General features: G+C 41.4%; 1 protein-coding gene across 5 annotated transcripts in view; it reads right to left on the bottom strand.

Moving 5' to 3' along the window:
- Positions 1 to 23,591, bottom strand: part of STAU2 (staufen double-stranded RNA binding protein 2) — a 247,048-nt gene that overhangs the window by 162,732 nt on the left and 60,725 nt on the right. For all 5 annotated transcript variants that reach the window (XM_074987073.1, XM_074987072.1, XM_074987069.1 and 2 more), the window contains exons 6-7: positions 13,491 to 13,650; positions 3,140 to 3,244 (exon numbers count right to left, since the gene is read on the bottom strand). In XM_074987073.1, the coding sequence (XP_074843174.1) occupies positions 3,140 to 3,244; positions 13,491 to 13,650 (265 nt within the window). The remainder of the gene's footprint in view (positions 1 to 3,139; positions 3,245 to 13,490; positions 13,651 to 23,591) is intronic.

Raw genomic sequence — 23,591 nt, 5'->3', positions numbered from 1 at the left:
GTGACTCCTAGCAAAGGGAAACACTTAACTAATACTATAGCTGTCACACATGGTATTTTCCAATCAAACAATGCATGGTTCTCCTCCCCATAATTTGCCAACTGCAACACACGCTGCTGCAAAATTAATTATAGTCCTGCCTTTAAAGAATGGAAAAAGACTGAACTAACACACACAGAACATAAAATGCATAAACCAAAACCAGTTTATAACTCTCAACATCAATAAAGACCAAAGGGTGAGACAGATGTCTCTTTACTGAACAACAGGAAAAACTATGCAAGAAGCTTGCTCAACAGCAACAGATCATAGGGTGACTGACAACCGTACTCATCTTTAAAACCTGCTCAGTAACAGACCCACACAAGTCCTAAAATAGCTGCAAGTTGCTTCAATAGGGGATTCTATTATCCCTCTGGCCTCTGAACCACTCTAGAAAGCACATACCAGCGACAGAGCTGGAGTGGAATTCTTCTACTATAGAATTTTAATATTTTAAGGTATTTTTTAAAAAAGTCAATTCTTTATACACCAAAGCTGCTTTACAAAGCTTCTGGAAGTTCTTGGAGAACAAACAACTAGCTCTGCTTTATCAGGCAGGGCACTTGAGGTTATGCAATTGTTTAACTCCCCATTAGCCAAACTGCTAGACCCAAAGTCTGTTCTGTTCTACCCATAGAACCCCACTGACATCACAGGCTAGAACCTGGTTACATGACGAACTCTCCCCATTCTCCAGATATTATGCAATTCTGAAAAACTGTTCGGATGAAACAAAAAATACCTTTAATAATTTGTTCATCAATGAAACAGAGCACAACATTTACTAAAGCTTTCTCAGCTGCACAAAATGCTGACCATTCTATAGGTATCATTTGATAAACACAATGAAGTCTTTAAGGCATGGAATAATACAAAATGGTTCTTAAGTACCATCTCATGAGAAATGTCAAATCCTGCAGGTTATCACAAATATGTTATTTATTTCACTAAAATATAAGCCATCTTTTTGAAACAGTACATGGGTTACAGCTCTCTTTTACCAAAGAATGTCACCAATATTTACATTTAATGACACAAAACAACATAAACAGATGTTTTGAGAGGGTGATTTTGAGACGGTGTTTTGAGAGGGTGATTTCCTGTGATTTTGGAAATCTCCCCTATATATATTTAAATTACACGTTGTCCCTTGGTAGGTGAGTAAGAAACTATCTTTTTATAATTAATAGTAATCATATTTCAGAATATTCTTTTGAAAATGGCACAGTAGAATATCCCTTCCTTACGCATTATCATCTTCATGTCTTCTTATGCGACACCACATATGGCTCAGACAACCTCTCAATTAACGCATCGAAAGCACCATCACTCTTCACCTTCAAAAAAAAACTCTTCCAACCCCCCAACATCTGCCTGTATTTTAGCATATTGATTTGTATGGCCCTATGTCACAGGGTAGATGGCCCCTATATTTGAAGTTGGTGCCAGCATTCCTGTGTCAGGGCAGGTGCACCCATTTGGCCTCATAAGAGGGAGGTGCAGCACGTAAGCAATATAAAGGATTATGGAAAGAGACAGTGAGAAGGACTCCCAAAGAGTCAGAGCAGACTAATTCACTCAGGAGATCAGACTGGAGCAGTCCCAGAAGGAAGCTGAAGGTAGTTTCTGGAACACATAAGCAATTTGTTGGTTGGCATTTGTGATTGGGGACGGCTCGGGACATCTGAAGAAAGGATGAGCAGCAAGACTGCTCATCATCAGTGGAACATTTGAGGTGGCTGTCCCGAGACAAGGACTAGAGAGGACCAAAAAAGTCTGGACATAGCTGAATGTACCAGTATGAAGGACACTGAGAGATATGTCTTGTATTTTAATGACTTCCGGTATTGGGGTTAGATTTGGACTGCATATTTGGGTCTCTTGTTGTAGATTATGATGCTGAAATAAACTCATCCCAATGAGGCATAATACTAAGATAAGAAAGCCAGAAGTGAAGTTATTGAGCCACATGAGAGCGTGAAAACTGAAGGAGGTATGCCTGTAATGCAGTGCCCTGTCACAGGAGGGTGCTCCAGACAGGCTGTCCTATGAAACCTTACAATACAGTAGCATGAGGCTGTGGAGTATAAAACGCACAGTAGTAAGTAATCAGTTATTTGTCTGGCAACATTATTGTAGAGCAGCTTGTACCCTTATAGCAGATCAGGGATTGGCAACCAAAACTGCAAGAAGAGCCATTTTTTCCAATTCAGTAAAAAGCTCAATAATTCAAGAGCCACAAAGCATTTGAATATGAGACAGTCCTTTATATAATGCCCAACCATGCTTTTTTAACCCCTATTTTAAGAACAGCACACATGTAATGATTTGTAATGTCATACATGCTTACTAAAGGACTTTCACAAAGTTTTTACATATTCTATTTCCTCACACTTTACGTGTGTTTGTACTACTGTCTTCCTGACCTTCACTCCCAAACCTTCTCTCTCTCTCTCTGAAGGATGCTAGGGAGAGTTATCCAACATTTCAAGATCTCATATAGTTTGCTATTTAGATATGAGTTGTTCATTTTGCTTTTAGACACTCACCATTTATCAAAAATAGTTGGGTGGGGTGTGTATTTTTACCTTGCACTTACAGTCTCGGGAGCCACAAAGAAATCCTTAAAGAGTCACCTGTGGCTCCAGAGCTGCAGATTTAAGACTCCTGCACGAGATAAATCATACAACCATTTACTATATAAGCAATTGTAGTTTAAGTGACCAGTTATGTATATGCTTAAGTACTGACAGGATCAGGGCCTAAATAAGAAACATTAAGAATGTGGCTATCAATTCCAATTTACACCCCAGGATGGCAAAGGATAAACAAAGAGTCACTCTATCATCCATTAAAGACTGGAGAGCAATTGATCTATGTCCACAATTATTTGACAGAGCAGCCAATTTAATAATAAAAATGAAACAGATTCAGATTAATTTTAAATTTCTTTTCATGTTTAGAATTTGCATGAACTTATTTGTAAAAGTAGGAAGTTTATAGTGTATGCTTTGTTGCTTTTTACATTTTTATAAAAATTCGAAAGAGAACAGACAGCTTAATATTTTTCTGGTCTACTTGCATATATAACACATACCTCAAAACTAACAGGCATGTTGCGCTTCAAGGCAATTTCAAACACTATGCTGATCTCAGATTTGTTGGCATCTTTTTCTTCTGTTTCCTTTCCTGTCTCTCCATTCTGCAAAACGAGGTAAGCACATTAAAATACTTACTTTTAAGCAAGAGAAATACAATTTTCTCTTTATTCCTCAATATCTTGAATATATTTCCACCAAAGCAATACTATTATCAATGCAGTATTTCATAATGGCCATGTCTACACTAGCCCAAAACTTCGAAATGGCCATGCAAATGGCCATTTCGAAATTTACTAATGAAGCACTGAAATACATCTTCAGCGCCTCATTAGAATGCTGGCAGCCATGGCACTTCGAAATTGACACGGCTCACCGCTGCGCAGCTCGTCCAGATGGGGCTCCTTTTCAGAAAGGACCCTGGCAGCTTCAACATCCCCTTACTCCTAACAGCAGATAGGAATAATGGGATTTCGAAGTTGCTGGGATCCTTTCGAAAAGGAGTCCTGTCTGGACGAGCCGCATCAATTTTGAAGTGCCATGGTTGCCGGCATGCTAATGAGGCGCTGAAGATGTATTTCAGCGCTTCATCAGTAAGCTTCAAAATGGCCATTTGCATGGCCATTTCGAAGTTTTAAGCTAGTGTAGACGTAGCCAATTCGTTTAACCTTAAATAAATTTAATAGTTATTTCCAATTATTTCATAGTATAAATTGCAGACTTATTTAGTAGCTGGTAAAATGTCAAACTTTTTAAATAACTTTGGCTCCCATGTTCCTTCCAGAGTGAAACTTCCTCTTATGTTCGTCTATTAATTACAGTCACCTGTCTGAATAACCTTTAAATTTTTGGTCTCTGCCAAGTGTTCCTAATTTCCTATGAATCACACCATATTATTTTATGTTAGAAACACAATACACTACTTACCTGTAAAATTTACACAAAAAGTAGCCATGCTTCATATTAAAGGAAAATTTACACATTGGATTATAAAGGATGAGAACACATAAATAACTATTTTTTACAGATTTTAAGATGATTCTAAACATAGTTTATAACAGGACATGACGTACTCTATTCATATCCACAAGACACTTCCAGTTCAAGCTCTCTCTCTCTCTCCCTTCCTGTGCACATCCCTTCCAAGTATCACGCCTGCATCCATATTTCTCTCAAGATGGAAACCTAATTTATTCCCCATTCTCTGGCAGGTTAATATACCTATCTACCAACTGTATACCCAGCAGGTCTTTCTGAATTTTAGCCCCGGCTTAGATTTTCACTCAGGAGCCTACATGAAAATGCTGTAACTGAGACCAATATCTTCCAAACAAAGTATTATGTACTTATCCTTAGGATCATAAGAACAACAAAATAAAACAAAAGACCTATAAAACATTATCCTACCTATACTTCAGGCTTTCCTTGCAGGTTCAGAAGACTCCATTTTTCCTATGCATTCCCCTAAATTGGGTTTGGTGAAGCACACTGCAACTATGCAGCTTCTGCCTCTCAGCTCTCTCCCCAGTCAGTGTTCTCCTGTCTCCTCAGAGGCTCAGCTTTTAAGTGCTTTCAAGCTCTTTGAGATTTCCCACCTAAAAATCTTCAGAGATTTCATCCAAGGATCTGTCCACATTTTGTGGATTCTCTTTCTACATCACTGGAGAAATACTTTCAAATGCCTACATTGTCTGTTTGGGCCCCAGCAATTAGGGTTGTCTATAGCCACTGAGTGTGACTTCTCCAGACTAAAGCAAAATAAAGGCTTGCTTAAAAATCGGTTTAATGCATAACAAAAAGTTGTAAATTTTGGTCTACAATAGCATGTCATGTACTACCTGGCCCATGTGGACTCTGCTTGTGCACAGACATATCTAGTAGTTATAAAATTAATAGATACCCACATTCTTTACAGTCATACTGTACAGTATATTAGGAATTTATTAACCCTTTATAAATTTAAGCATATACATGAGAATAAAGTACTCAAATATATCCTTAAATGGCCATAGAAGTCTACAAACAGGGTCCAAGCACTCAACTGTCTTTCCAGTTTAAGCTTGAACCATGCAAATACTCTTCAATATGCTTAGTAATGGTTGGGAAGGAAAAAAAAATCATTGCTGTCAAAGTTTAGGGGTGATATTTAGAGAAATGGTAAATCATGTCCAGGACAGGTCAGTTCTACAGAGAGATGTGGATCATGTGGTAAGGGAACTCACTTGAGCTACATCTACACGGGGATGCTACATCGAAATAGCTTATTTCGATGTAGCGAAATCGAAATAAGCTATTTCGATGAATAGCATCTACATGTCCTCCAGGGCTGGTAACGTCGACGTTCAACGTCGATGTTCGGCAGCAATACATCGAAGTAGGTGCTGCAGGGGAGCGTCTACACATCAAAGCGGCCCACATCGAAATAAGGGTGCCAGGAACAGCTGCAGACAGGGTCACAGGGCGGACTAGCACTTCCAGGGCAACAGCAAGCCGCTCCCTTAAAGGGCCCCTCCCAGACACAGTTGCACTAAACAGCACAAGATCCACGGAGCCGACAACTGGTTTTAGACCCTGTGCATGCAGCATGGATCCCCACCTGCAGCAGCAGCAGCCAGAAGCCCTGGGCTAAGGGCTGCTGCACACGGTGACCACAGAGCCCCGCAGGGGCTGGAGAGAGCGTGTCTCTCAACCCCTCAGCTGATGGCCGCCATGGCGGACCCCGCTATTTCGATGTTGCGGGACGCGGATCGTCTACACGTGCCCTACTTCGACGTTCAATGTCGAAGTAGGGCGCTATTCCCATCTCCTGTTGGAGACAGCGACTTCGACGTCTCGCCGCCTTATGTCGATTTCAACTTCGAAATAGTGCTCGCCACGTATAGACGTGGCGGGCGCTATTTCGAAATTGGCACGGCTACTTCGAAGTAGTCGGCTCGTGTAGACGCGGCTTTGAACACTTAGTACAACCAAATGCACGGACATGCACTTGGACCCCAGAATATTGGCTGAATGTATGGGATAGCAGAATGTATTTTGAAAAGCAGTAACTCTGAAAGGGTATGTCTACACAGTACAGGCATTTTGAAATAACCATTCTAGAAGCTACATGGAGCAACACCTCTTTCTAAACAAATTTGAAACAGCAATTATTTTGAAATTGCTAACCCTCATTCTACAAGGAATACAGTCTTCCCCCGCCTTACGAGGGTAATTCGTTCCTGAAAAAACCCTCTTAGGGCGAATTCTTGTAAGTCGAAAATGTAATTACCATTAATTTCAATGGGAAAAAATGTTATGCATTCCTGAGCCCCAAAATGTACACCCATTTATGCTAAAACAGCACCAAATCCCATTAAATCCAGTGCAAGGGGGCGGGAAGGGCAGAGCAGGGCACGGGGAGGCAGTCTGGCCTGAGCACAGCTTAGGTTAAGCGGGGAGGGGGTGCTGCCAGGGGCTGGCTGTGCGGGTAGCGAGGAAGGCACAGGGGAACCCCAACTGGTGAGGGGCGATGCCTCGCTCATGTAGGGCTGCACAGTGGAGACTCCCCACCAGCGGCAGCCGAGGCGGCAGCAGTGGGCGAGCCAGGAGCTAAATGGGAAGCAGCGCCACAGACAGCGAGTGGCGCCCGAGGCTCAGCTGTGCTGGGCCGGTGGCAGCAGCCCCCTAGCCACCCAGGGTGTGAGCAGCAGCAGCGAGGCCAGGATGCGCTGCACACCCAGCATCCACATCTCACAGAGTGGAATGATCTATTGCCGTAACTTGGAAGAGTCTACCTCCCCGCACCAGACTGCCGCCCTCTCACAGGGAGCCATCACCCCCTGCACAGCCACTCTGTCAAGACCAATGTGGCTGACTCCATCCCCTCAGTGCTTACCTACCAGAGCCGCCAGCCTCCAAATCGGTCCTTGTAAGTGCGAAGAAATGCCTCGTAAGCTGAAGTAGAGGAATTAAATGAAACTCCTTGTAAAGTCAACTTCTCATAACTTGAATGGGCATATCTTGGGGTACAACTCTAGTGCTGATTTCAAAATAGCTATTTTGAAATAGGTGCTATTTGAGAATAGGCACTATGTGCTTAGAATATGTATTTCAAAATAGCAAAGTGCTATTTCAAAATACATTTCTGTGTGTAGCAGCCCTATTTCAAATGAGCCTGGTAAATTTGTTGTAACTAAGAGCAAGTTTTAAGGTGACCTGATCAGTTTTGAACCACCTATGTAGAGAACATTTTTGACAGTAGAGGGCTTAGTAGAGAACTCTTCAATTCTAGCAATTAAAAGCACAATGAGATGTAATGAATAGAAGCTAAAGCTGAACAAATTCAGACCAGAAGTAGAATATGCCTTCCTTTTTACTCTGAGGTTAATTAACCATTAAAAAAAATTATATTTGGTGTGGTAAAATCTTTTAAATCATGGTTGGATGTATTTCTAAAAGATCTGTTCTAGCTCAAACAGAAGTCCTGGGACTGATGAAGGAATTTCTAGACAAAATTCTATGGCCCGTGCTATGTAGATCTCTGAGTTTATGATTATTCTTCCATGAGGCACAGGCTTGGCAGAGGCACAAGTAAGGTTATGCATTAGGCACAGTTCTCTTTTGACCGGTGACCATATTTGCGATATATATTCAGTAAGGCTAAAGCCTGGCCTCCCTGTTTTATTCCATCTGCAAAAGTAAAACGCAGGGTCAAATCTATGTAGCTGAACCTCCAACTACCTGATTTGTGCTCACATGTCTATTGTGGGTTCAAACTGCCTTCCCAAAGGAAAGATGCCCTTCTGAAAATGCACTTCTTCCTGTCTAACTAAATGACTGCTTTGTGGCAGAGGGCGAAGACGATGAGGTTACTCTAAATAAGTCAGATATGGATAGACACAGAATAATGTGGAAAACCTAACAGAAGTCCCACTTCAGAATCTCAAGATTTGTACAACCACAGCTCCTCCTTTGGAAGCCTGGACATCATAAGGGATGTGGTAAAACGGTAATGTTATATTCTCACGACTGGGACATAGAGTTTAATTTGAGATCCTGTTGCTTTTGTTGGATAAATAATTAACTTTTCAAGTTTTGCATATACAGACCATGAAGAAATGAGCATCTAAACAGAACTACCAATATAATTTACTTCCCACAGCTACTTATTATTATATATACTTGGATGATAGCAGTTTATTCTGTGGGACATGAGAAACTAAATTATGCTAACAAACATGATCACTGGCATGTGAAGTATAAGCAACATTTTCCTGTCCTCATTAATGGACATCTTGAATTCAAGGAACTTCCTGAAAAAATGTAATACTGAAAACAAAAACAAAGTACACATCTAAAAAGTACATCTCACTAGACAAACTTCACATTGCTTTGTTTTAAAGACAGTATTCAGTGCTTCAGAAAACGTAATGGAAGAAAAGCAGGAAAAGGAGTTTTCCTATTATCTTTTCGGGCTTGTCTACACTACCTCCCTACTTCAAAGGGAGGATGGTAAGTAGGGTGTTGGGAGTTTATCAGTGAAGTGCTGTGCCGCATATGCAGCATTTCATTAAGCAAATTCCACCCCTGCGGCAACTTCCAAGTTTTAAACTTCGAAGTGCTGGCTCGTGTCTAGACCCAGCTCACCCGCCGGTACTTTGAAATTTTGAGGAGTAAAGGGGCTTCCAAGTACCCCTGGCACTTTGAAGTACTGGCAGGAGAGCCGTGGCTAGTTTCAGCAGGACATACAAAAGTTGCATGATTTTTCTTTTTCATAAACAGAATGGCTACGTCTACGCTACAGAATCTTTCAAAAGAAGTTCTTCTGGAAGATCTCTTCTGAAAAAACTTCTTTCAAAACAGCACGTCCACACGCAAAAAAGCGAATCAAAAAACTGATCCACTCTTTCAAGAGAGAGCATCCACGCAGCCACCGCGGATTGAAAACTCTGGCACCATGAGGACTGCTCTTTGGAAAAAAGGGTCCCACAGGGAGTCTACACGCTGTTTTCCCAAAAGAATCTTTTGGAAACAGGCACGCTTCCTGACATGGGAGAGGAAGGGGGCCAACAGAAAAAATGCTGCATTTTTTTATTTCAGATCGAAAGAGTGCGCTTTGTGTTCTTTCAGAAAAGGTCCATTTTTTTGGAAACTACTTGCTAGTGTAGACGCAGCCAATTATTTCACTGTAGAATTTTGTTAGTTTAAAGCTACAATTTTAGGTATTTTCAGATTATTGCTCTGCACAAAATCTCAAAAGGATTTGTCAGAAAGGGAGTGCACTGAGGGAATTTTGTGTCTTCCAAGTATGTATGTTCTGGCACAAATCACTTGGTAACTTTGTTGTTATAAACCTTTTCATTTGCAAAGTTACTTGCGAGACAGTTCTATTAATTTATTTATTTAACTTAAATGGGCTTTAAAAATATGTTGGAAAAATTTCATTGCTAAAGCAAAGTAAATATTGATCCTTACAGATGCAAAACTGAAGAAAACTAATGATGCACCAAGGGACTAACAAGCTGAAAGTGTAAAACCACCTGACAGGTGTTCAACAGCCTATTTAAAGTGAGTTGTGATCTCAGCTAGGCTTCTGATACACAAACATTCACTTCAAAAATACACATCACCATTTGGTAACCTGGCTTTTATTTTGAAAAATATCAGAACGTATTATTAACTTCTTGGGACAGGGGCCAGCCTTCTTCGTAGTCTGTATAACGCATTCATGGAATTATATACATTTATTGATAATAATTAATTTTCAGCAAGGCCAAGGATTAAATAGGTATCTGATGCAATTTTGGAATGACTACAAATTGCTTTCTATTTTGCTTCATAGCAACTCGTATTAGTCTTTCCATTTGGCCTCAGAAGAATACCCATTGTCATAGCTTAAGTCTATTCACTGGGCTTGTGGAGCTATATAAACTGATTTTTAACAACAATATCTAAACGCTAGTCATCTGCTTTCTATGTTGATCACCTGTTACTATTCCTATGTTTATACGGAAAAAACAACCCGTTTGTGAATTCCATCCCACTGCATGGTAAGAAATGTAAATATGGTAGGCAACCAGCTTGGCTTAACAGGGAAATCCTTGGTCAGCTTAAGCTGAAAAAGGATGTGTACAAGAAATGGAAACGGGGACAGCTGATTAAGGAGGAGTATAAACATATGGCTGGAGAATGCCAGAGAGTAATCAGGAAAGCGAAAGCACAATTGGAACTGCAGCTGGCAAGGGCTGCAAAAGGTAATAAGCAGGCTTTCTACAGGCATGTTAACAATAAGCGGGCTATCAGAGAAGGTGTGGGGCTGTTACTCGATGAGAGAGGTAACCTAGTGACAGATAATGTAAGAAAAGCTGAAGTACTCTATGCTTTTTTTGCCTCCATCTTCACGGACAAAGACAGCTCCCACACTACGGGGCTAGACAGTGCAGTATAGGAAGGTGGAAGGCAGCCATCTGTCAGGAAGAAATGAGTTATGAGCTATCTAGAAAAACTAGATGTACACAAATCCATGGATCTGGATTTAATGCACCCATGAGTACTCAGGGAATTGGCAAATGTCATTGTCGAGCCTTTAGCCATTATCTTTGAAGACTCTTGGAGATCGGGAAAGATCCCAGATGACTGGAAAAAGGCTAATGTAGTGCCCATCTTTAAAAAAGGAAAGAAGGACAATCCAGGGAATTAGACTGGTCAGCCTTACCTCAATCCCTAGAAAAATAATGAAGGGGATCCTCAAGGAATCCATTTTGGAGCACTTGAAAGAGTAGAAAATGATCAAAAGAGGCCAGCATGGATTCACCAAGGGCAAGTCATGCCTGACCATCCTGATTAGCTTCTGTGACGAGGTAACAGGCTCTGCGGACATGGAGAAGTCAGTGGATGTGATATACCTTGACTTCAGCAAAGCTTTTGATACACTCTCCCACAACATTCTTGTCTATAAGTTAAGGAAGTATGGATTGGATCCATGAAGTATAAGATGGATAGAAAGCTGGCTTGACAGTCAGGCCCAACAGGTAGTGGTCAATGGCTCAACATCTGGATGGCACCTGGTTTCAAGCAGAGTGCCCCAAGGCTCGATACTTGGGCCGGTGTTGTTCAACATCTTTATTAATGTCCTGGATGAGGGACTGGATTGCACCCTCAGCAAGTTTGTGGATATCACTAGGCTGGGGGAGAGGTAGATATGTGGGAGTGTAGAGATAGGATCCAGAGTGACCTGGATAAATTGGAGGACTGGGCCAAAAGAAATCTGATGTGGTTCAAAAGAAGAAGTGTAGAGTCCTGCACTTGGGACGGAAGAATTCCAGGCATTGTTATAGGCTGGGGACCAACTGGCTAAGCAGCAGTACAGCAGAAAGGAACCTAGGGGTTATGGGGGATGAAATGCTGGATATGAGTAAACAGTGCGCTCTTGTAGCCAAGAAGGCTAATGGCATATTAGGGTGCATTAGGAGGAACATTTCGAGCAGATCTAATTCCCCTCTATTCAGCACTGGTGAAGCCACAGCTGGAATATTGTGTCCAGTTTTGGGCTCCCCAGCTATAAAAAGGATGTGGATGTGCTGGGGCAGGTTCAGTGGAGGGCAACAAAAATGATTAAGGGTCTGGAGCACATGAGCTATGAGGAGAGGCTGAGGGATTTGGGCTTATTTAGTTTACAGAAGAGAAGACTGAGGGGTGTTTTAATAGCAGCCTTCAACTTCCTGAAGGGGAGCTCTAAAGAGGATCAGGAGAAACTGTTCTCAGTGGTGTCAGACAGGAGAACAAGCAGCAATGGTCTGAAGTTACAGAAGGAGAGGAGTAGGTTGAAGATTAGGAAAAACTACTTCATGAGGAGGGTGATGAAGCACCGGAATGAGTTGCTTAGAGAGGTGGTGGATTCTCCATCCCTAGAGGTTTTTAAGTCCCAGCTTGATAAGGTCCTGGCTGGGATGACTTAGTGGGGGTTGATCCTGCTTGAAGCAGTGGGCTGTAGTAGATGACCTCCTGAGGTCCCTTCCAGCCCTATGATTCTATGATTCTGTGAATTCAACACTATAAAAATTGAAAACTAAAAAATAAGTTGTGACACTTACTTTAACAGAATCATATCTACAGAGCCCTGTCCATTTCCCAGAAGTTTGTGGATTATAGGAAACAAAGTTCTCCTTGAATCCAGCCACTAGCCCAGGGGTCAGCAATTCCCCACAGGTGTGCCAATTTCCTTCGTCACGCAAGGCAGGCTCAGCCCGGCCCCTCCTCCCCCATGCAGCTGAGATCTTGCTGAAAGTCATCCTGCCTCTAGATTAACAAAAGACCATCTAATGCTACCAACCACCACCTAAATGGTAAAGCTCTGCATCTTTATTTATTAATGAAACTGTTGTAAGTGGGACTACTAGTGATTTTAAAAAGTATTACCAGCACTTGGACCATACACAGAGGTCAAAAGATCAATTTCCAGCACTTCCCTTGGAAAGGTTGATGACCCCTGCACTAGCCTATCCCTCTCAACAATCATCAAAGAGTATCTTTATTCCCATCTCCTCTCAGCTTCTAGAGCAGAGATGGGGAGGGTTTTTTTTGTTTTGTTTTTTTTGGTCCTTCAAAGGTCACACACCAGTGGGGAGCAAAAAACAAAAAACCCCAAAACCCTCACTGGCCTGGCCCCAGAAAAACAAAACAAAACAAAACCAAAACCAAACAAAAATCCCCAAAACCCCTCACTGGCCTGTTCCCAAGATAAAAAGACATACAGACACACTTGGGACCCAGGGCCCCCTCACATTCCACCCTGTTGGGACAGTTCCGGCCCCCAGCTTCCCCTGATATGGAGGCTTGGGGCTTCCTTGTCCCCCACAGCAGGGAAAGTGGGCACTAGCACTTCAGCCCCACTGAAATAGGAGGTACCAACTCAGGGAGACTTGCAGCAGAAGTGGAATACTAATGCTGGCTTACCCCACTGCAGCAGGCCAGATCAAGGAAAGCTGGGAGCCAGATCCAGCCCACAGGTTCCTCTCTGTTGTTCTAGACTGTGAAACATCATAAGCGTTTCATTATATGTCTAATAAGAACCTTCCTATTCTCATCACTTGCTTTTTAACTGGTTCTTTTAGAAGTTTTCATTCACCAGATTAAATTTCATCCTGTTTCTAGTATTTAAAAAAAAGCGTAAAGTACGTTCTATGCCTGTAAACAATTCTAAGAGTCGGCTGCTGGAAAGAGAGAGCGAGCGAGAGAGAGAGTTCTGAAAAAAAAATCTACTGAGCTGTTCCCCCCTTCAACTCCCCCTCCACTGATGATATGAGCATCCAAATTTGTGATGTGAGTACTGAAGTTTGACAACAAGGTTCAGTAACTTTATGAATCACAAACCTGAGGTAATTTTTCTGGGATAGGTTCATTCTGAAGAGCTTGAAGGGCCTTCATTGCAGCATTATGTCTAGCAGCTTGACGAGTCTTTCCTTCACCAAAAAACTCACTGTTGCCAACAGTTAACTGGACATAGAAAATCTTAGGCACCGGGCAATGATACCTACAAAATAACAAAAAAAGTTAATTTCTTGTTATGGGTTAAAATATGCAATAGTATTTATGAAAATTACATGTGAACTTCATTTAAGGTACAGCAGTAACTAAACTGGAAAATATGCCTTTATGGTCACAGTAAACGATATAAGAACCAAATATATTAGGCATTTCTTTTCAGTCTACCAAAAGTCTCATTTGCAGCTCAAATAGATGTTAACTATAACGTTAACTAAATACTTAAATGGACCCGCCATAAGATGCACTGTTCCTTTAAGGCTGATCACCAAGCCCACCGATCAGCAGCCTGAGCTCCGAACCCCTCTGAAATGCCACAGCAGCGCTGCTCCACTACTAACTACACATGGCTCTGAAACAGGGGGAGCGAGTGCCCCATTATGGGCAGCACTAGGGGCTGAGTGTCCTGGACCACACCCTTTCCTTCTCTGGCCCCACTCTTTCTGGGGTGCGGAGCCAGTCCCCCCGCCCAGCACACCCCCACCAACCTTGCCCCAGGCATTGCAAAGGCTGCCAGCCCCATGCTGATCACATGACCTATACTGCCCTTTTTCTGGTTTCAGCCCACAGGAATGTGACAAGCTGTAGCTTCTGGGGCTATGGCAGTTGGGAGGCTCCACTACAAGGTGTTGTGGGGTACACAGAAGTAGCTCCCTCCCCTCCCAAGGTTAAAGAGAAATAGAAACAGCAAGACCATTGCGTCTATCTGATAAGGATGCCGGTAGGTGTCTGGGTAAGCTGCAGTTACTGGAGAAGTTATAGTGGTAATGGAAATGAAAACTTGAGTCTGTCTATTACAGAGCTCACAGAGAAGGTGAAGAAATCTGAGAAGGGAAGGATGAGATCTTGGGAAAGGAGGCATGAAGAGGTTGGGATTTGGATGAGGTACTTGCATCCTTCTTTTTGTAACTCAATATCAGAGCTTCTTGCACAGGGCAAAAAGAAGCTCTGCTCCATTACTTTAGTATCTAACTGCTTCCCAAGTATTAAATTTAGAAATAATAACCACCATCATTTCTTTTATTGTCAGCCTATAGGAGAATTACCTTACTTAGTTCACAGGGTTTATTTGTGGGTGTATATGGATGTGTTTGAGAAAATAGTATGGCAAAAGAAAGATGAAGAAATTAAAAGTTCTATTGTATCATAGCCCAAACTTTTCCACTATTGTACCTTTATTTCACACTTCTACATTTAGAGCAAAGAATGAAAGAGAAATTGATTTTGGTGTTCTCAGTGCTGGGAGGTGCTCAGAGAGTACAGAGATAGGTGCCAATATACGAAAACAGATAGCTAAATGGATGAACAGTTATGCAGGCTCCACAGGAACGAAACTTAAGTTGGTGAAAAATATTGTTGCTTCCCATACATTAGATGAAGAGGATTAAACAGCTTTTAGTTGTAATCTCTTCTAGGAAAATGAATTAAAAACTAGTGAGATGGATTCTTTGTATATACAACTATGAATGGCCTAATGCTAGTGGTTTGGTGGTTCTCCCTCAGACAATGGGTCTACTTCTAAAACTCTGGAAATTCCTTTCATGAAAAAATAATAAAACAAAATTGAGTCAATCGCTGAGCACATGACAGCTTTAAGTAGCTAACTCAGAAGGTGAAATAGGTACACAAAATCCAACATTTTGGCCACAAACCAGGCACGTTACAACAAAGGCAGTATAATTCAAACCCAGGATGAACTACTTTGTTTTTTCCCCCTTCTCTTATTTCTCTTAAAAGACACAATAACCTAATAGCCACGTGAAAATGGCAGCCAACCTTTATTAAGATATGTTCTCCCTTTATTTTTATTGCTGTCTATAATGATTTATCGAGACATTGATTGTATCTGTGTCAACTGTTTTGGATTTCTCTTTAATGATTAACAAAAGATTGGTTGAATTCTCTCTGAGGCAGTGGGGTGCAAGTACACGTAGATCTGAATCAACACACAAATCTCAATCTTCCTGAGCTTTGGGGCTAGTCCTAATACTTCTATAATGTGAAGAACCAAAACGCTAGATTCCAAATAGTCCCATTGTTTTGCTTCTCAGACCCATCTCCAATTGTTGTACACTTTGGGTACGCTAATTTATTTTCATCCCTTTCAGAAGGTACCTGTTTTCTCTTATGAGTGATTTATACTTTCATGTAGGTGGTGGAACCTATTGGCAGTGGCCACACTAACCCACTCCTTTTGGAGGGGGCATGGTAATGAGGCACTTTGAGACATGGTAATGAGGCACCGCCATGAATGTGCAGCACCTCATTAGCATAATGGTGGCCATGCACAATTTGAAAGTGCCGCTTTCGAAACGCGCACCCTCGGTGTAGCCAGGGGCCTTTCAGAATGACCCCCTGACTTCAAAAGCCCCTTCTTCCCAAAACCAAAAATGGGAAGAAGGGCCTTTCGAAGTCAGGGGATCATTTCGAAAGGCCCCCGGCTACACGGGTAGCATGCATTTCGACGCACATGCAGCCACCATTATTCTAATGAGGTGCTGCATATTCATGGAAGTGCCTCATTAGCATCTGCCAAAGTGCCTCATTACCATGACCCCTCCAAAAGGAGGGAGCCAGTGAGGCCACAGCCATTAGGTTTTGGTACTGATATTTCTTTTTCTCACAGATTGTAACTTCCTCACACACCAGTACAACTAAACTTTTTTTCAACCAATGGTATTTGTAATCAGTTACTATTAAAATAATCATTTTGTGTTTTTAAGAAAAGAACTAAGACTTCCCAGGTAAAAGCTTAGCCACAAAATATACTGCAGCTACCTGTTAATATTACAAGAAGAATTTTCTGTTGTTCAATTTCTTTTACTCAGCAGATAATACTGTTCTTAGGAAACATTTAAAATAATAATTTAACCTAACAGAATGTCTTGGTCTTAGGAGCCATGAAGCGGCTCTCTGATACAAAACATAGTGCATCTTATCTATTAAAAGTGTGCAGCTATGAGAATTGCCAATGATCAGTGGCAAAAATAAGGCCGTACCCCACAAACTTCCATCACAGCTGGCATAGTGTTGTTTGCCAGTGGATCTGGCCATGTGGTTCCTTTAATGGTGTTTGCATGATGTGCAGTTCAGCGTAAGGCAGGATAAATGACAGGAGAAACTCTATCATTTGCAAAGGGGAACATGCAATGCAGACCAGTATTTTTATCACCCCACTGCTAGGCAACGCTCCTGGTCTCCCATACTTCCCTTCAAGCAAGGAATTAGTCTGTCAGGAAAACATACCATGCAGCTGCCTTTCTGCAGGCTCACCAATTGGTGGTTAGGGTGGAAGAGGTCAGGAGTTGGAGCCCAGGCCCTTTAAATTGCTGCAGTGTGCACTCTGGGTGGCTCTCGGGAAACCTGGAGTGTGGGGAGCCAGCATGGCAACCCCTTCTGCCTGAGGCAGCATCCCTTCCGTGAGCACAGAGCCACCCCACCCTTGCTCAAGGGCCTGGGATGTGTGTTGGCTCCCCTGCCATACAGGCCACAGTCTCCAATGACCCCTTTTATGCTTAATTAAAATGCTTTCACTCCCCGCTATGTCACGCAATAGTGGGAAGCGTATGACCCTTTAGCTCACTTCGCAGACTCAGGTCCCACAAAATGCCATTTAAAATAAACCTGTTGTATATTTACTAGATAACGGAGAAAAGTGATATTTAGCTTATGACTTTAGAGCCCAGTGCACCTCTCTGGCATTGGCAAAATGAGTAACTTCTACATGGTTTTAATTAAGATATTCTTACTCTGCTTGGTCTCAAGCAAAATGAGCAGTGCACTGATAAAATGAACTCTGCCAGGAACATGTCAAGCTGCACGTGAAGCCCTAAGGAATTGGACTAAAGCTGCCAGCCTCTGCACAGCCTAGAAAAGCGTGAGTAGAGACAGAGGAGAAACTCTCCAACTTTCCAACAAGCAGGGGTTCGGGGTTGGGGGGGAAGAAGACACAGAAAAAGGACAAATTGCCTCTGAGTCACCAAAAGTCTTAAAATAATCCTGACACAACAGCCTGAAGGTGCTCTGTGATATTTACATTGGCTTTAACATGTGATGCTGCTCTATTACAGAGTCACAAAGCCAACGGCACAATGTAACATTACTAAGTGGTGCAAAATTATGTTGCGGCTCTCCACTCTCTTCAGAAAGAAGTAAGATTCTCCAGCACTTCAAGTTTTAATAATCTTGTTATGAAGGACAGAAAAAACATCAACTGCCAGTAAACGATTCTGGATTTTTTTTGCATCACCACAGTAATAACTAACAGGTGTATGTACATTTTCTGTTCCCAAGCTATGCTTCGTAGAGTATTCCCAGGCACTCCAAAGATCTGCTTCTGTGATCAAGAAGAAGTTAGTCTTCAGATGGTAACACTGCCTATCATGCTTCAGGAGACAAGGTGGGTGAGGTAGTATCTTCTGTTGGTGAGAGTGGGTGATCACTTTTTACAACACATATGCTCCACTTCTGACCTCACAGTTGTCATCCTCAAAGTAAACTTGCACAACACTTTCAAAAGGGGACCTGGGAACCATAGGCAGCATGTAACATAGGCGGGGGCAGGCTGTGCCTCCCTAAACAGCCTAGCATGGGCGTGCCCTAGGTCCCATCCTGCCAGTTGCCAGTTCTCTTCCCACTCCCCTGTGGCCAAGAGGTTGGGGGAGGATATGAGGGCAGCTTTTTTGTTTTCCCCCTCATAACTAGAGAGGTGTTACACTGAACAGTCTGTTCCACATTGTATTAGCTGACACATTCTGGGCATATGTATGCAACAATTAAACACGTATGGCCGGCCCACATCAGCTGACTCAGGCTGCAGGACAGCAGGATAGATGTCTGGACTATGACTGAAGCCTGAGCTCTAAGATCCCATAAGAGGGTCACAGAAGCCCAATTCCCTGTAGTCTGAATGATGAGATATGAGCCAGCTGCCAGTATTTAATTTGTGTGTGCAGACCTTCTGAGTACATTTCCCAGACCTGAAGAAGAGCTCTGTATAAGCTTCAAAGCTTGTTTTTCTCACCAATAGAAGTTGGTCCAATAAAAGATATTACTTCACCCGCCTCGTCCCTCTAAAATCATCAGACCAAAACTACACATCTCTACAGCAACACTGCATATCAGACTTCACATCTATATTTGTGGAGTTTCTTGAGGCTTTTTCAACTAATTAAATTTAAAAGAATAAGCACCACTGTGCATTCTGCATGGCTGCTCATTTCCCTTTTTTAAGTTTTTTCTTCAGTGAAAATTCAGCCCTAATCAGATTTCTACACAACACAAAATGGATGAGACAGAATCAAATTACAAAGTGACCTTCACAGAGAAGTGGGGACTTCTAAAACGACTAGGAGATTCACTATTGAAAATTAGTAGTTCTATATGTACTGTGAAGACATAATATGATAGTAATGAATGAAAGGACTTCACAAAGCCACCACATATTAAATCTAGTTATTTTCATGTTTACCTGTTTGATGCTGCCATAACTTTACCTTTATGAATAATTATGATCCAAAAGGAATGCACTTTTGGTATAAGGAAATGAAAGGTTTGGCAGCCATGAGAGAATCTCTAACCTAAGCGGAATGCAAACTAAATACATGAACATAAGAACGGCCATACTGAGTCAGACCAAAGGTCCATCTAGCCCAGTATCCTGTCTGCTGACAGTAGCCAGTGCCAGATGCCCCAGAGGAGGTGAACTGAAGACAATGGTCAAGCGATTTGTCTCCTGCCATCCATCTCCCGCTTTCGACAAAAGGCTAGTCACCATACCTTACCCCTTGCTAATAGCCATCTATGGACCTAACCTCCAAATATTTATCGAGCTCTTTTTTAAACTCTGTTAGAGTGCTGGCCTTCACAGCGTCCTCTGGTAAGGAGTTCCACAGGTTGACTGTGCGCTGTGTGAAGAAAAACTTTCTTTTATTAGTTTTGAACCTGCTACCCATTAATTTCATTTGGTGTCCTCTAGTTCTTATATTATGGGAACAAGTAAATAACTTTCCTGTATTCACTTTCTCCACACCATTCATGATTTTATATATTTCTATCATATCGCCCCTCAGTCTCCTCTTTTCTAGACTGAAAAGTCCCAGTCTCTCTAGCCTCTCCTCATATGGGTCCCGTTCCAAACCCTTAATCATTTTAGTTGCCCTTTTCTGAACCTTTTCTAATGCCCATATATCTTTTCTGAGGTGAGGACACCACATCTGCACGCAGTACTCAAGATATGGGTGTACCATAGTTTTATATAGGGGAAGTAAAATATTCTTCATCTTATTTCCTATCCCTTTTTTAATTATTCCTAACATCCTATTTGCTTTACTGACTGCCGCTGCACACTGCGTGGATGTTTTCAGAGAACTATCCACTATAATTCCAAGATCCCTTTCCTGATCTGTTGCAGTTAAATTTGCCCCTATCATATTGTATGTATAACTGGGGTTATTTTTCCCAATGTGCATTACCTTACACTTACCCACATTCAATTTCATTTGCCATTCTGCTGCCCAATCACTCAGTTTGCTGAGATCTTTCTGAAGTTCTTCACAGTCTGCTTTGGTTTTGACTATCCTGAACAGGTTGGTGTCATCTGCAAACTTTGCCACCTCACTGCTTACCCCTTTCTCTAGACCATTGATGAATAAGTTGAACAAGATCGGTCCCAGGACTGACCCTTGGGGAACGCCACTAGTTACCTCCTTCCATTGTGAAAATGTACCATTTATTCCTACACTTTGTTTCCTGTCTTTTAACCAGTTCCCAATCCATGAAAGGATCTTTCCTCCTATCCCATGACCACCTAATTTACATAAAAGCCTTTGGTGAGGGACCGTGTCAAAGGCTTTCTGGAAATCTAAGTATACTATGTCTACTGGATCCCCCCTGTCCGCATGCTTGTTAACCCCTTCAAAGAACTCTACTAGATTAGTAAGACACGACTTCACTTTGCAGAAACCATGTTGACTTTTGCTCAACAAATCATGTTTCTCTATGTGTCTGACAATTTTATTCTTTACCATTATTTCTACTAATTTGCCTGGTACTGATGTTAGACTTACTGGTCTGTAATTGCTAGGGTATCCTTTAGAGCCCTTTTTAAATATTGGTGTTATATTAGCTGTCTTCCAATCATTGGGTACCGAAGTTGATTTAAAGGATAAGTTACAAACCACCGTTAATAGTTCCGCAATTCCACATTTGAGTTCTTTCAGAACCCTTGGGTGAATACCATCCAGTCCCGGAGACTTGTGACTGTTCAGCTTATCAATTAGTTCCAAAACCTCCTCTAATGACACTTCAATCTGGGACAGTTCCTCAGATTTGTCACCTATAAAGGACGGCTCAGATTTGGGAATCTCTCTATCATCCTCAGCCGTGAAGACTGAAGCAAAGAAATCATTTAGTTTTTCCGCAATGGCATTATCTTCCTTGATTGCTCCTTTTATGTCTCTATCGTCCAGGGGCCCCACTGCTTTTTTAGCAGGCTTCCTGCTTCTAATGTACTTAAAAAACATTTTACTATTGTTTTTTGAATTTATGGCTAACTGTTCCTCAAAATCTTTTTTGGCTTTTCTTATTGCATTTTTACATTTAATTTGGCGGTGTTTACGTTCCTTTCTATTTTGATCACTAGGATTTGACTTCCACTTTTTAAAAGATGCCTTTTTATCTCTCACTGCCTCTTTTACATGGTTGTTAAGCCATGGTGGCTCTTTTTTAGGTCTCTTACTGTGTTTTTTAATTTGGGGTATACATTTAAGTTGGGCCTCTAATATGGTATCTTTGAAAAGTTTCTATGCAGCTTGCAGGGATTTTACTCTAGTTACTCTACCTTTTAATTTCTGCTTAACTAACCTCCTCATCTTTGTGTAATTCCCCTTTTTGAACATGATGGCAGTTCTAATAGATTTGGTAAACCTATCAGCCCATCATGGTAGTAAACTGCAAATAACAATGTATTGAAAGCAGATTTTCTTTATTCCCTGTAAGTTTAATAAAATCAGAAGAGAAGTCAACTTTATAGCTGACTCCACTCGTACCACTTACGAATGGACAACCTGAAATTGGAAATTTGCTCCTTGACTGTGACCTTGTATGCCAAGTTTCAGCAATGAACAAATGTTTACAGCTAGTTATAAACCCAGAAAATAGGGAGCCATAATAGAAATGCTGACAGACTCTTAACTAAGTTGGTGTGAGTGGGCGCCACTATAATTAAATAAATCACCAAGGTCTGTTGACAATTACAAAACTCATTTTGGTTTGCCACAGAGACAAACAAAATTTCTGTTCATTATAATTTTACTGGAATATGATGTCATAACATATAAGCATACTGAAACAATCTGGTGCTCTTCTGGCCAAAATATTAATTGCATACTAAAGAGCCCTTGGGGCCTCTTCCTTTTTTGGCCATCAAATCCATATATACAAAAACAAATAAAGTATTAGTATATGCTGATATTACAGAATAATGCATATTGTATTTCCTGTATTACTGTAGATTTTCAATGGTTTAAATTGGTTGGAAATGGTAAATTTCTTTACATTATCCCTGGGAAAAAATAAGTGCAATCTCATACTCAGCGAAACTGGAAAATCTGTTTAGATTTATTCCCCATTTGACTTAATAAGTGATCTCTTCAATATTGTTTCTTCCAAACATTTTACCAACTCCTTTTTAAAACTATTTATACTATGTTTTCTTATTTCTTGCCTTAATCATTCATCTTACTATAATTGTGTAAACAACTTCTGCCAACACGTTCCAGCTCTTTGTTAGGCTCCTTGTCCTTATATTTCACTTCTTGTTTTAACATCTGTCCTCTCTAAACCAATCAAAATATAACTAGCTTAGTAAGATTCTCTCAATCTTAATGGCTAGTCCATTCTCCTCCTGTGTAAAATAAACTTTATTACATCTCAGCTCCAGCAGAGGAGAGTTAAGTGGCATACCAATTCCATATGCCTAGATATAGGAATAAAAGGACAGTGGCCAGCAGATAGGACCAGAAACAGGCAGAGATCTAGAAATCTATAAGCTATGTGTACACCAGAGAGTTTTGTCGACAAAACCCATGGAGCGTCCACACTAAAAATACATTCTGTCAACATAACACGACAGAATTTGGCACTTTTGTCAACAGAATTTTGGCATGTTTCTCCCCCATTAGGCAGAACACCTACTCAACAAAAAAGCCATGTGGATGCTCCAGGGGGCCTTCTGCTGACAGACAGGGCGTCCGGGTCACCAAGCAGCCCTGTCTGCTGTGCTTCCAGTTGGCTGTTCTGTCAAGAGAGCTGCCAAGCTGTCCAGCTGCTCTCTGTTGACAAAGTGGATTGACAGTACAATCTGCTTTCATGTGTGGCTGCAATCTGTTGACAGAAGTTTCGTTGGAAGATATCTTCCCACAGAATCTTCTGTTGACAGATTGCTGTAGTATAGACATAGCCACAGAAAATCAATTCTGCAGATTTGAGTCTCCCCTTTCAAAGGCCTTTCCCTGTAGACTTCTCTCTAGCTTCTCCTTCCTTAAGTCCACATAGCCAAGCTGGTACCATGTTGACATTTGCTACCAAGACTACTGTTACATTTGGTAACTCTTAAAATTTGTGAGAATAGAGTGTCGTACAGCAGCATTAACTATACAGAACTTTTTCCTTGAACATCTGAAGTTCCTGTTGGGGACCAAGTTACTTAGTGCTGCTATTCTTGCAGCCATGCCCTATTTTTCTAAACAAACCATTAGCCACATGCATCTCTTGCAGATGTGAGTGGAGAAAGATAATACCCAATACAGTCACACTCCTCTCTTCATAGACCCCTTATGGTTCTTTCTAAAGCTTTATTCCCACACTTGAGAGCTAGGGGGCCCTCTTTTCCAGATATAGAACTGTTCCATTTAACTTTATTAGAGAACT

The sequence above is a fragment of the Carettochelys insculpta genome, chromosome 2 (genome assembly GCF_033958435.1).
Source record: "Carettochelys insculpta isolate YL-2023 chromosome 2, ASM3395843v1, whole genome shotgun sequence".
In the NCBI taxonomy this organism is placed as follows: Eukaryota; Metazoa; Chordata; order Testudines; family Carettochelyidae; genus Carettochelys; species Carettochelys insculpta.
This window is presented reverse-complemented; position numbering and strand designations above follow the sequence as displayed.